This window comes from Lepidochelys kempii, chromosome 1, assembly GCF_965140285.1.
Source record: "Lepidochelys kempii isolate rLepKem1 chromosome 1, rLepKem1.hap1, whole genome shotgun sequence".
Taxonomy (NCBI): domain Eukaryota; kingdom Metazoa; phylum Chordata; order Testudines; family Cheloniidae; genus Lepidochelys; species Lepidochelys kempii.
The window spans coordinates 176199859-176212280 of NC_136380.1; the positions used below are offsets into that span (position 1 = coordinate 176199859).

General features: G+C 41.8%; 1 protein-coding gene across 6 annotated transcripts in view; it reads right to left on the minus strand.

Moving 5' to 3' along the window:
* Positions 1 to 12422, minus strand: part of LOC144930964 (uncharacterized) — a 323387-nt gene that overhangs the window by 161733 nt on the left and 149232 nt on the right. For 5 of the 6 annotated variants that reach the window (XR_013636475.1, XR_013636474.1, XM_078854778.1 and 2 more), the window contains exon 6: positions 10271 to 10323. The exons of the other annotated variant lie outside the window; for it this stretch is intronic. Coding sequence is in view for 3 of the 5 variants with exons in the window: in XM_078854778.1 (XP_078710904.1) it covers positions 10271 to 10323 (53 nt within the window). In the remaining 2 variants the exon portion in view is untranslated. The remainder of the gene's footprint in view (positions 1 to 10270; positions 10324 to 12422) is intronic. 6 annotated transcript variants of the gene reach the window in all.

The window sequence follows — 12422 nt, forward strand, 5'->3', positions numbered from 1 at the left end:
CAGAAGAGCTGAAAGCCTAGCACACTTGTGGGTGCTATAAAATATTAAATCTTAATAAGGAAAGACTTATTTGAAATTTGGAGGAGGGTCTTTCAAAAATTTTATATTTTGGAACATATTACAAACACTAATAAAAATCTTGTTTACAGAAGCTCTTAAAGCTAAGAAAACATTTTTATGCAGAAAATAAAGCTCTCTTTATCCTCCTTTTCACCCCAGCTATATGGCCATATAAAGTAAACACTCCAAAACACAGCTAATATAAATGGAATTTTTTTTTCTTAAGAGTATTATGAGAAAATGGAAAGGTTAGGGAAGCAAGCAGAAAAATGTCTGAATTTGATTACATGGAATTATTACATTTTTGGCAATTTAAATATTATATATTATAAATGTTATTTTTATATATTAGTTAGTTTTATTGAGCACATGAAAACTGCCAAATGTCTAGGGAAAAGATTTTATCAATCTTTCCCTTCTAGTTGTAAACGTACATGTCTGATTGGCTTTTAAACTTGTAGCAAAAGCTTTCTTTGATCAATCCCTAGGGCCCAAGGCAAGGTAACTTCCATAAAGTTCTTACATTTGTTTCCAAGAGATTGACCGCTGAAAGAGGGAACACTTTACATACATACACCTCCAGGAGCCAGGACAAATTAAACAAAGTAGATAGGTTTGCTGAATTACAGAACTGAATAAGTGGTTAAAAACAATGTTCTGAAGCTGGCAGAGTTGTCAGGTTAGAATTCCAGCATAGAACCAAAGAGCCTGCTCAATTTTTGAAGCTTAAAAAGTTATGCAACAGGAAATGTAAAAGTATCTTTTGTACTTTTTTTATGCCTTCATCTAGTACTTTCAAAATGCAAGCTATAGCATATTTGTTTCAGGAAAGACATTTCTTTCTTACATTCCGATCAATCAGATGCACACATCTAAAATAAAAAAATACCACTATAAAACAAATACTTTTTTGCTGTGTGCTAGCCACACACATCTTGTGCAGCATTTTGAACATTTCAGTTTTACTTGAAGTTACACACTTGATTTATTTACATCTTTTACATGACACTAAAACAGTGAAGAATCAACAATGTGTATCACACTTGTGCAGTTTATAAACACAGTGCAGACTCTATCCAGCAGAGGTGATTATGCAGACTTGGGGCTACGTGTGCAGCTTCTACTGAAACTGGCTGGCTGCACACCCGACTACCCCTCCCACCTCCACTAGAGACATGCTAACCTGTAATGTAATGGGAATGAGCAAACAGAAAACTTAATACTCTAGAGCTGTGCAGCTTCTAGAAGGACCTCTACACCGCTGAATCTTTTCGGTGGTGTGTAGAGTACATACAGTACATGCCCCTCAGCAGTGTAGACAGTAAGGCAGTGCTTAGGTGAGTAGAGTAAGGACATGCCTGAAGTCTGTGAGTATATGGTGTAGGTCACCAAAGCATTGTTTCTCCCATCTACACTGCTATTTTTAACAGTACTGTGTCCCTCTGCCGCCTTCTCCCTCCCAGAGCCTTTCACTGACCTGTGTAGCTACACACCGTAGCATGGACAGAGCCTGCTGTTCACTGCAACATGAAGCTACATGTACCCTACACGCTGCTGCCAGCGGTGTGCAGTGTAGCCCTAGCATTAGTGGGTAGGCACCTCCTTTCATTGTACACACTATGACTTCCTTCTCACTTTAACTCCTGTTAAGATCATGAAGGTTAAAGGAGCTACAGCTGATACTTTTTGGTTCACTGGCAGTTCTAAAAACCCCAAACCAAATCTGAATATTTTCAGAATTTTTTTGCGAACTGAAAAAGTCAACACAGATTTTGTTTTAGGTCATAGAATCATAGAATATCAGGGTTGGAAGGGACCTCAGGAGGTCATCTAGTCCAACCCCCTGCTCAAAGCAGGACCAATCCCCAATTAAATCAAATGAAATGTTTCATTTTGGGGCATTTTTAACCTTTTAAAAATAAAAACAAAGGAAATAAAGGGTTGGATTCACAAAACCAGACGAGGAGGAGCTGCTCTCTTTGGTAGCCTGGTAGCCTCATTATTATGAGACACACCTGGGATGTGGGAGATCCCGTGAGGTTCAAAACCCTACTCTGGAGCAAGGACTTGAAGATCTCCAACCTCCTAGGTAAATGCCATGACTCCCAGGCCATAGAATCATTCTCACTCTCTTACTGGCCCAGTGTCTATTCAAGTATTTTATACAAAGTGGAACAACTTTAACAGGAGATACAGAAAGTCCATCCCAGAATAGCCAAGAGTCTGATGTTCAAGGCACCCATCTGGAACTGGAGGAGACCTGGGTAAATCTAACCCAAACTACTACAATTTTTTTTTTGTCTGAAACTATTTGGCAAATTGGTAAATTGTTTCAGTCATACTGAAACTGCAGTTTTCAGCAAATAAACTATTCAGCCAAAAAAAAAAAATTCCCCAACTCTAATAGGAGCTGGTAGGGCTTTAGTATTCCCAGAGCTGCAGCAATCCACTTGAGTTGCTCCACCAAAGGGATATTCTTACATACGAAGTTTAGGACACAAGGCAAATGAGAATTCTTGGACTTCTTGGAAGACGGTCACTTCTTTTAATTGAAACTTTTTATTATTTATTATAAAGACCCCAAGGAGCTTGCTCCTTACAACCCAGACACAATACTAAAAACATGTGGATACATATTACATGCAATGAGTTAAAATTTCTAATTTCATAACTATCACTATTATCCATAACTAGATTACTTCAGGGAAAATTGCACTAGGCAACTTGAAAAACCTCAAGTCTTCATAATTATGAATTGACTTAGCTGTCAAACTAGTTTTACAGCAGATTCATGTGTTCCTCTAATATTTCTAGTATTATATTGTATAAATATAAAAAAAGTGTGAAACAAGCAATCCAAAGTAGCTTTCAATTACTGAAAAAAGCTTTCTATATTACACAGCTTTCTACAAGAGAGTGAAAGTTGCTAGTTTCCACTTTCTTGATTCATCATGGGTCACAAAACCCATCACAGAAAACAAACATTTATTTGAGATAGACAATATCAGGTTGTGGCACTCTGTATCTCAAAGCAGCACCCAAGAACCATGCCATATAATTATGACATATTTCATACAAAGCATGCCATGTCAGATATCTGAAAAGTCATGATCTGCTGGAACCCACTGTGACATTACACTCCATAGTCTTTATGGAAATATGTTTATGATATAGATATGACATAACGGAGATGTACTTTACGCAAGATAGCTCATGTAAGATATCATTGGAAAGGTTATGATTTACTGAATGTAATTATCCAGTTTGTATGCCTGTATCATTTCTGTATCTGAAGATAGTCAATATTGACTATGTATACAAACCCCATGTATTTCAAATGGGCTACTTTGGGTGTCATCCCCAACTAGCACATCAGGTACAACAATGAGAAAGCCAGACAGGGCTAATGGCCCATTAGCAAAGACAATGGACTGTAAAAGATCTTAGTCTTCCTATGAAGAAAAGGAGTACTTGTGGCACCTTAGAGACTAACCAATTTATTTGAGCATGAGCTTTCCTGAGCTACAGCTCACGTCATCGGATGCATACTGTGGAAACTGCAGAAGACATTATATACACAGAGACCATGAAACAATACCTCCTCCCACCCCACTCTCCTGCTGGTAATAGCTTATCTAAAGTGATCATCAAGTTGGGCCATTTCCAGCACAAATCCAGGTTTTCTCACCCTCCGCCCGCCCCACGATTATCATACACATTTTAAAGAGAGTGGTCACTTTGGATGGGCTATTACCAGCAGGAGAGTGAGTTTGTATGTGGGGGGGGCGGAGGGTGAGAAAACCTGGATTTGTGCTGGAAATGGCCCAACTTGATGATCACTTTAGATAAGCTATTACCAGCAGGAGAGTGGGGTGGGAGGAGGTATTGTTTCATGGTCTCTGTGTAGATAATGTCTTCTGCAGTTTCCACAGTATGCATCCGATGAAGTGAGCTGTAGCTCACGAAAGCTCATGCTCAAATAAATTGGTTAGTCTCTAAGGTGCCACAAGTACTCCTTTTCTTTTTGCGAATACAGACTAACACGGCTGTTACTCTGAAACCAGTCTTCCTATGGACGCTCGAGACAGCCTCCAAGTAATGGCTGCCGCAGCACTGCAGAAACATGAGTCCAAGTCACCTGGTACTGGACATCCCTCCTCCCCTTTTGGAATGCCAGTGTTCTTCCACTGGGAGACAAAGGGTTCCCGCCTTACAAAAGAGCTATACAAGGCATGGGAGTGACATCATTGTGGTTCTCCTCTGCCTCCCCACCCAAAGAGACACTGAAAAACATCTGGAAGCAAGAGCTGAACTGGGGGAAAAAAGGGTTCGGCCCAAGCTGGAAGGGTGTCTAGCTTGTGAGTAATAATACCTGAGGTCTCAAGCTGCAGACCAGTTCAGCCACCTTTCAAGACTTTCTGTAATCTGCTTATAACAATATCTAGGGTGAGAAATTACTGTTTGTAATCAATTTCTTTAGTGAAACAAGCTTAGTTTGTGTGTTTTATTTGCTTAGTAATATGCTTTGCTCTGTTTGCTATCTCTTTAACCACTTAAAATCTACCTTTTATAGTAAATACATTTGTTTTGTTTATTATTAAACCCTGTTTCTGTAATTTCTAACTGGGGGTGGGGTGAAGGCAAGAAGTTGTGCATAACTTCCTCCACACTGAGGGAGGGACGAATTTATTAACATGCATTGTATAGATTTCTCTACAGTGCAAGACAATATACCTTTGGGTCTGCACTCCAAAGGAGGTGGACACCTGCAGGCTGGGGCAAGTCCCTCAAAATGAGTCTTCCCAGAGCTGATCTCAGTCTCTATGTTGTTCTGCAGTTAGGTGTGGCCCTGCCTGTGTGTGTGTGTGTGCTGGAGGAGGCTTAAGAGCCTGGCTCTGCAAGACAGGTAAAAAGGGGTGCCACGGTGGCAGAACAGGAGGGCTCAGTAGTATCCCAGCACATTAGATGGCATTTTAAAGGGGGGCAACCCGTCACACCCACTGTCCTGTCCAAATATGTATATCACTAGTGTGTATAAAGTTATGAGATTTTACTGTTACTGAAATATGTTGCAAATTTGGGAGTCTCCCACTGTTCCCTCTCCAGTAACAACAAAGGAGGTGATCCACACCCAGGTGGGTGTTAAATGACCATTAATGAGCAGGAGAGTTGTAAACAAGGGATCTACAATTCTGTAAGAGAGTTGCACAAGCGTCACACAATGGGGGACTGCTCAATTCTGTGATTCAGCAAAGACGACCAGAACATGTCTCGGTTAGTGTTTTCCAGGCACATGGACTGAGGATATAGAATCATAGAATATCAGGATTGGAAGGGACCTCAGGAGGTCATCTAGTCCAACCCCCTGCTCAAAGCAGGACCAATCCCCAATTAAATCATCCCAGCCAGGGCTTTGTCAAGCCTGACCTTAAAAACTTCTAAGGAAGGAGATTCCACCACCTCCCTAGGTAACGCATTCCAGTGTTTCACCACCCTCCTAGTGAAAAGGTTTTTCCTAATATCCAACCTAAACCTCCCCCACTGCAACTTGAGTCCTTGTCCTGTCCTCTTCTACCACTGAGAATAGTCTAGAACCATCCTCTCTGGAACCACCTCTCAGGTAGTTGAAAGCAGCTATCAAATCCCCCCTCATTCTTCTCTTCTGCAGGCTAAACAATCCCAGTTCCCTCAGCCTCTCCTCAGAAGTCATGTGTTCCAGACCCCTAATCATTTTTGTTGCCCTTTGCTGGACTCTCTCCAATTTATCCACATCCTTCTTGTAGTGTGGGGCCCAAAACTGGACACAGTACTCCAGATGAGGCCTCACCAATGGCGAATAGAGGGGAACGATCACGTCCCTCGATCTGCTCGCTATGCCCCTACTTATACATCCCAAAATGCCATTGGCCTTCTTGGCAACAAGGGCACACTGCTGACTCATATCCAGCTTCTTGTCCACTGTCACCCCTAGGTCCCTTTCCGCAGAACTGCTGCCTAGCCATTCGGTCCCTAGTCTGTAGCTGTGCATTGGGTTCTTCCGTCCTAAGTGCAGGACCCTGCACTTATCCTTATTGAACCTCATCAGATTTCTTTTGGCCCAATCCTCCAATTTGTCTAGGTCCCTCGGTATCCTAACCCTTCCCTCCAGCGTATCTACCACTCCTCCCAGTTTAGTATCATCCGCAAATTTGCTGAGAGTGCAATCCACACCATCCTCCAGATCATTTATGAAGATATTGAACAAAACCGGCCCCAGGTTTTGACTCCACTTGACACCGGCTGCCAACTAGACATGGAGCCGTTGATCACTACCCGTTGAGCCCGACAATCTAGCCAACTTTCTACCCACCTTATAGTGTATTCATCCAGCCCATACTTCTTAACTTGCTGACAAGAATACTGTGGGAGACCGTGTCAAAAGCTATATAAAATAGGGGATAGCGGCATCATGCTTTTGCCTTTCTTACCCGTCCCCCCACCTATGTTGGGAGCAACAAGAATGCTGGGAACATAAAGACTTGAACTGAGGAGACTGGTCCCACACTTAAAAGGGAAGCCTATGTATTAAGAACTACACCCTACCTGCAACATCCAGTGGGGTGAGAAAACTGCTTGATCCAAATACTGCCCAGTCTAATAAGTTTGTTTACCTTTTATTTTCTTTGGTAACTATCTCTGACCTTTTGTGCCTACCACTTATAATCACTTAAAATCTATCTTTCTGTAGTTAATAAATTGGTTTTGTATTTTACCTAAAACAGTGTGTTTTGGTTTAAGTGCATGGGAAATCTCAGTTTAGTTTACAACGGCTAGTATGTCCCCTCTCCACATTTAGGAAGGGGCACTGGGTAATAAATGTATACTGGTCAGACTTCTGACTAGTGCAAGATGATATATTCTGGGGGTGTAAAGATGGGGACTTGGGACATTTTCTGGTGCCTTTCCCTATGCAGGGCTGTCCCTAGGTGGCTGCAGGGCCCAGGAAATAGGTGCCGAGTTTCTAATCTGTTGGGGGCTGCTCCCGCCAGCTCTGCCTAGGCCCTGCTCCCACTCCACCCCTTCCCTGATGGCCCCGGCCCCGCCCTGCTTCTTCCCACCCCTACTCTGCCCCATCCCGCCTTTTCCCTGCCTTTTCCTGCCCCCACCCTGCCTCTTCCCTGTCCAGTTCCACACCCTTCCCTGAGCGCGCTGCACCCTCAGTCCTCTTCCCTGCTGCAGGCAAAACATCTGATCCGCGGTAGGCGCTGAGAGGGAGGGGGAGGCGCTGATCGGCAGGGCCCGCTGGTGGGCATGAGGCGCTGGGAGAGGGGGTCTCCTCCTCGGCCTTCCTGCTCACCTCCTCACACCACTCGCCTGCCCGCCCGCCTCCTGCAGGGCCCCCCAAAGCACAGGGCCCGTGCAGTCGCCCCAATTAGCCATACCCTAGAGATGGCTCTGTCTCTGTGTAATTCCTGAGTGGCTAAGAGCACATTTGCATAATTTAGTTGGGTGTGGTACTCCACATGCTGTTGAATTAAGTGATAAGAGCTCCTAAAGGGGTTTGCTGCTTCTCACTAGCAAAGCACTGTGGGAGACAGCCCAGGCTGGAGAGCTAAGGGGCACAGAAGTACTGCAGTTCCAGGTTGTACCCTGGGGATCCCGTCACACAGATATATGCAAAGATCAGTGTCTGCTCTTGGAAACCATATTCTAAATTCTCTCCATTTTATCCAGAATTTCTTCTGGATTTGTTTCTGATTCTCTAATAGATTCTTTAGGTAGATTATAACCCACAGATTGCTGGAACCCATCTAGAATGTCAATTTCCATTTCATATGGATATTTTTATTGCACCCTGGTTGCAGAATGTGAAACTCAGAATGCGTTATTGTTTAGTGAAACGCTAAGAAAGCCAATAAATAAATCCATGATAATGGTCAAGTGGTTAGGTTGCTAGCCTGGACTTGGAAGACCAGGTCTATTCCTTGCTCCACCAAAGACTGGCTGGTTGACCTTGGGCAAATCCCTTAGTCTCTGTTTCAGTTCCCATCTGTAAAAGACTTGTCCTACCTCACAAAGGTGTTGTGAGGATAAATGCTTTAAAGATTGGGAGGTACTCAGACACTACGGCAATTGGGGGCATTTGAGTACTTGAGCTCCTTCTCTGTCACTCTGACAATTTGGTCACATATTGAGTAGAGTCTGTGACTGAGTAAGTCTGTACTCAATCTTGACCTTCAAAGAACCACTTCAGGAGTGAGTGATCATCCCATATGCTATCCCATATCATCTCATCTTGATGCAATTCTATTTCTGAGATTTGCACATCACAAACAAGTCACTATGCTTCAACTTCAAGTACTTGGTGCACAAGTACCTCACTGCAGTGTTTGCTCACATACTTCATTCTTTACAGAGCAGTATCCTGCACCACTGTCATCACTGCTGTTTCAAGTTTTCTTAGCTTTCATCTAGAATAAAGTGACTCGTTTTTTTTTCCAGTGGTGTCTCATCAGCACTCTGGGCTATTTCTGACTGTCTTTTTTGAACTGCGCTGAATCCTCTCCTCAAAGCTTTAATACAATCAGCTTTAGATAACCATCTTATCCCCAATAGTTGTTTCAAAGGCAATCTATGTTTCCTATGTGTTTTAACAAGCTCCTTTAAACAACATTTGCCATAAGTGTGTAGACTAAAAGTCAGAGAAAGATGAAGGACAGTGAGAACTAAAACAGAACTGATGTCTGATTCAGCTGCAGAAGATCACACTGGACAAAGAATAGGCTGAACATGCAGCATATTCAACTAGTGAATGGCTTTAATCCATATCTTGAGACCAGTGTGACTTCTTTTCATGTTATTCAGTGTCATAACTCTGACTCCTGAAATCAGCAGGGCCATCTCTTTAAGGAAATATGCAACAATCCCAGCTAAATGGTGTATCATGTCATAGTACATGGACACAACCGCTAATAAAAAAAGTACTTTGAGTTATCTTTTAAACTCTGTGTTGAAGAACCTCTTCATACATAAGGAGGATGGATTCATAAAAAGTGGCAGATGTCATTTGCATTTGCTGCTGCTGGGAAGTCCATACTTGGAGATATATTTGTCTGAGACTGGATCAAAAAGGACTATTTGTTACATGGACCCAGAAGGATTCCCATTCTTGGGAGACCCAAGTATCTTCTGGTCACAAAAGAATAAAAAAGGCAAACCTCATTGCACTGAATGTTTAACATGCATGACCATTCTTCAAAATAACATCAGTAGATACATCTCAGATTTGTATGGTTCAACCATCAATCCATGTAACTGAGAGAACAATAGAGAGAATTCAAACTACTTTCCTATAAGAGATGGAATTCTTGTGTTCTTTGGGGCTATCTGGTGTGTTCTTCCAATAAGTGAAGCCAGTAAGCCCAGATCTCAAAGTTGAGGGCTGAAAATCACTTGGATGGGGAAGAGATGAGAAATTCTTCTCTGATATCTACATTGTTTAACTTCTTGAAAAAAATATTTCACACTTCATTTGAAAGGTCAAATAAACTAAACCACTAGTTAACTACACAGATAACATATACAGAGCTGACTGGCTGTCCTAGCAACTCAACAAAATAATTTGTGAATAAGACTGCTAGATTGTCCACCTGATTCTGTTCCCACTTCAAATCACACTGCCACAGCCTAGTGGCCTTCATCTTATTGTCTATAGCATTCCCAAAGTGCTTTGAAGAAATGAATGAAAAATTATTCCAGTGTGGGGGGAAAAAGTAACATGCCCTATAATCAAATTCTCTAGGTCAATCCACTTATTTCCATGTCTTGTTAGTTGATATTTTCTCAATCTCTTTTTCATAAGCAGCAAGTCACTCCACCACAACATCCACTCTTATGGAAAATAATTCCAAATCATACTGTTATTTAGAAGGCAGTGTTATTTGACCAGCATACAGACATCATGATTTACACAAATCTTGATGAATCTCACTTGTTACTAGACATTTTTTAAACTCCACTATGTCCCAAAGTGTATCAATAAAAGTGAACTAAATGTCACTCAAGACACAGTGGCACTCAAAACACACACAAAAAAACATCTGTGCAAAACACACAAACAAGTGGTCATCTTGTAACTTACATATTTATATTACCCCACAGTAATTTTTTTAAAATTTAAATGAGCATTCAGAATTTGGTCTTCAGGAAGTGAACAAATAGCAATACTGACTTCTCCCTCCTTGAGGCTTGCCTTCCTTTCCCCCTTCTGTCTTCATCTTCTCCCTGCAACAGAAGCAGATGTTCCTTGATTACTCTCCTCCTCTAACCCCTCTATTTTCTTCATTGACCCCATCCCATCTCCTGTTCTCCCTTATGTCCACTGATTATCTCCCTAATTCTTCTCCTTATCCTCTTACTTTCCTGTTTCCCCCTCCCCCCACAATAAAAACATGCTGTAGTTTCTCCCATCTTAAAAAATTCCATCCTTGACCTTACTTACCCCTCCAACTACCTCCCCATCTCCCTTCTTCCTTTTATCTCTAAGCTCATTGTGTGCACTGTTTACAATCTGGAGTTCTTCTCCTCCAATTTCATCCTAGACCCTCTCCAATCTGGCTTCCACCGAAACCACTCTTGTCAAAGTTTCTAAAGACCTCTTCCCTATTAAATCTCAGAACTAGTAGTCAAGCCTCATCCTCCTTGACCTGTCAGCCACCTTCGACCTGTCAGCCACCTTCATTAACCATGTTCTTCTTGAAATCCTGCCCTTCCTTCATTTCTTTGATTTTGTCCTCTCCTGGTTCTTCTCCTGTTTCTCTAAACACTCCTTCAGCATGCCCTTCGGAAGATCCTCATCCCCTCTCTAACTTTCTGTGGAGGTTCTACAGGGCTGTGTCCTTGGTCTCCTTTTACATCTTATCTCTGAGTAATCTCATCCATAAACACAAATCACAGATCTACCTCCCTATTCTAGAACCACCTTCTTCTGTCCAAAATAAAATTCTCAGCCTGTCTTTCTTACATTTTCTCATTGATGTCTTGCTACCAGCCCAAGCTCATCATGGCTACAACAGAGCTCGTAGGCATCTCCCCCAAAACCCTCCTTTCTTGATCCACCATCACCACCCAGACTGTCACTTAGGCCTGTAACCTGTGGGTCATCTTCAACCTGGACCTCTCTCTAAGTCCTCACATCCAGACTAAGTCTTGCAGATTCTTTCTGCATAAGATCTCTGAGATATGGTCTTATCTATCCAACCACACAGCTAAAGCTGTTGGCTAGGCTCTCATTATCCCACATCTCAATTTCTGCAACATCCTTTTCCCTGGTCTTGAAAAATGCAGTCTTGCTCTATTTAAATCCATTCAGATGCTGTTGCAAAGATCATTTTCCTAGCTCTTTGCTTTGACCATGTCACCCCTTTATTTCCATCCCTCCATTGGCTCTATGGTTATCAATAAGCTACTTTTCTTCTCCTTCAAGGCCCTACATGGCCTATTCTCATCATACCTATCATTCCTTATTCACTATCAAAATGTTGACTCCCAACTTTGATGGCCCATGATTCCAGTCCATATCTCCCACTTGTTAAATTTTCAAAACAGCACATTTGTGATTTCTCCCATGCTGTCATTCATGCTTGGGATGTGTTCCCTGTAAATGTCTACAATTTAAAGCTACCTTATTATTTTCCTTCAAAACCCTTCTTAACTCACCTTTTCTCTTATGCCTACAAAAAACTTGATAACAGGCTGCTGGTGTGCTGAGACCACAGCCTATCATGCTGACCAATGTTTTCTCATTGTTTCTTTGTACTCCCTGTCTGTATCTAAATGTTGCCTCTTGCCTTATACTTAGATTGTAAGTTCTTTGAGATGGGGCCATCTTTTTTGTTCTGTGTTTATACAGCACCCAGCACAATTGGTCCTAGTTCATGACTAGTGCTCCTAGCTGCTACAGTAACACAAATAATAAAGTAATAATAGCAGTAATCATAATAAGTAAAAAAAGGCAAGCATTTTTCAGGCTTAAATTATGCCCATGCATCTAGTTCTGACTTGTAACACTCATTCTCCTAATTCATTCAGAAATTATCAAGGAACTTAACTGTTAATTGCTAAGTATTCTCAGAAGATCAATGGGAGTAGAAGGTACTCAGCTGAGCCCATATCATGATCCAGACCTAACTGTCAAGTTTAAAGTTTTGTGATGTGAGAAAAGATACCTATTTTAGGGGCACAAGGCAAATGCCTATGGTGTCAATCAGGAATTGAACTTACACTCTCAGAGGTTAAAGGCCAATAAGCACTAACCCATAAAGCTGAATAACATATCTTAACTCTGAGAGACAAGGTGGGTGAGATATATTTTTTTTTTATTG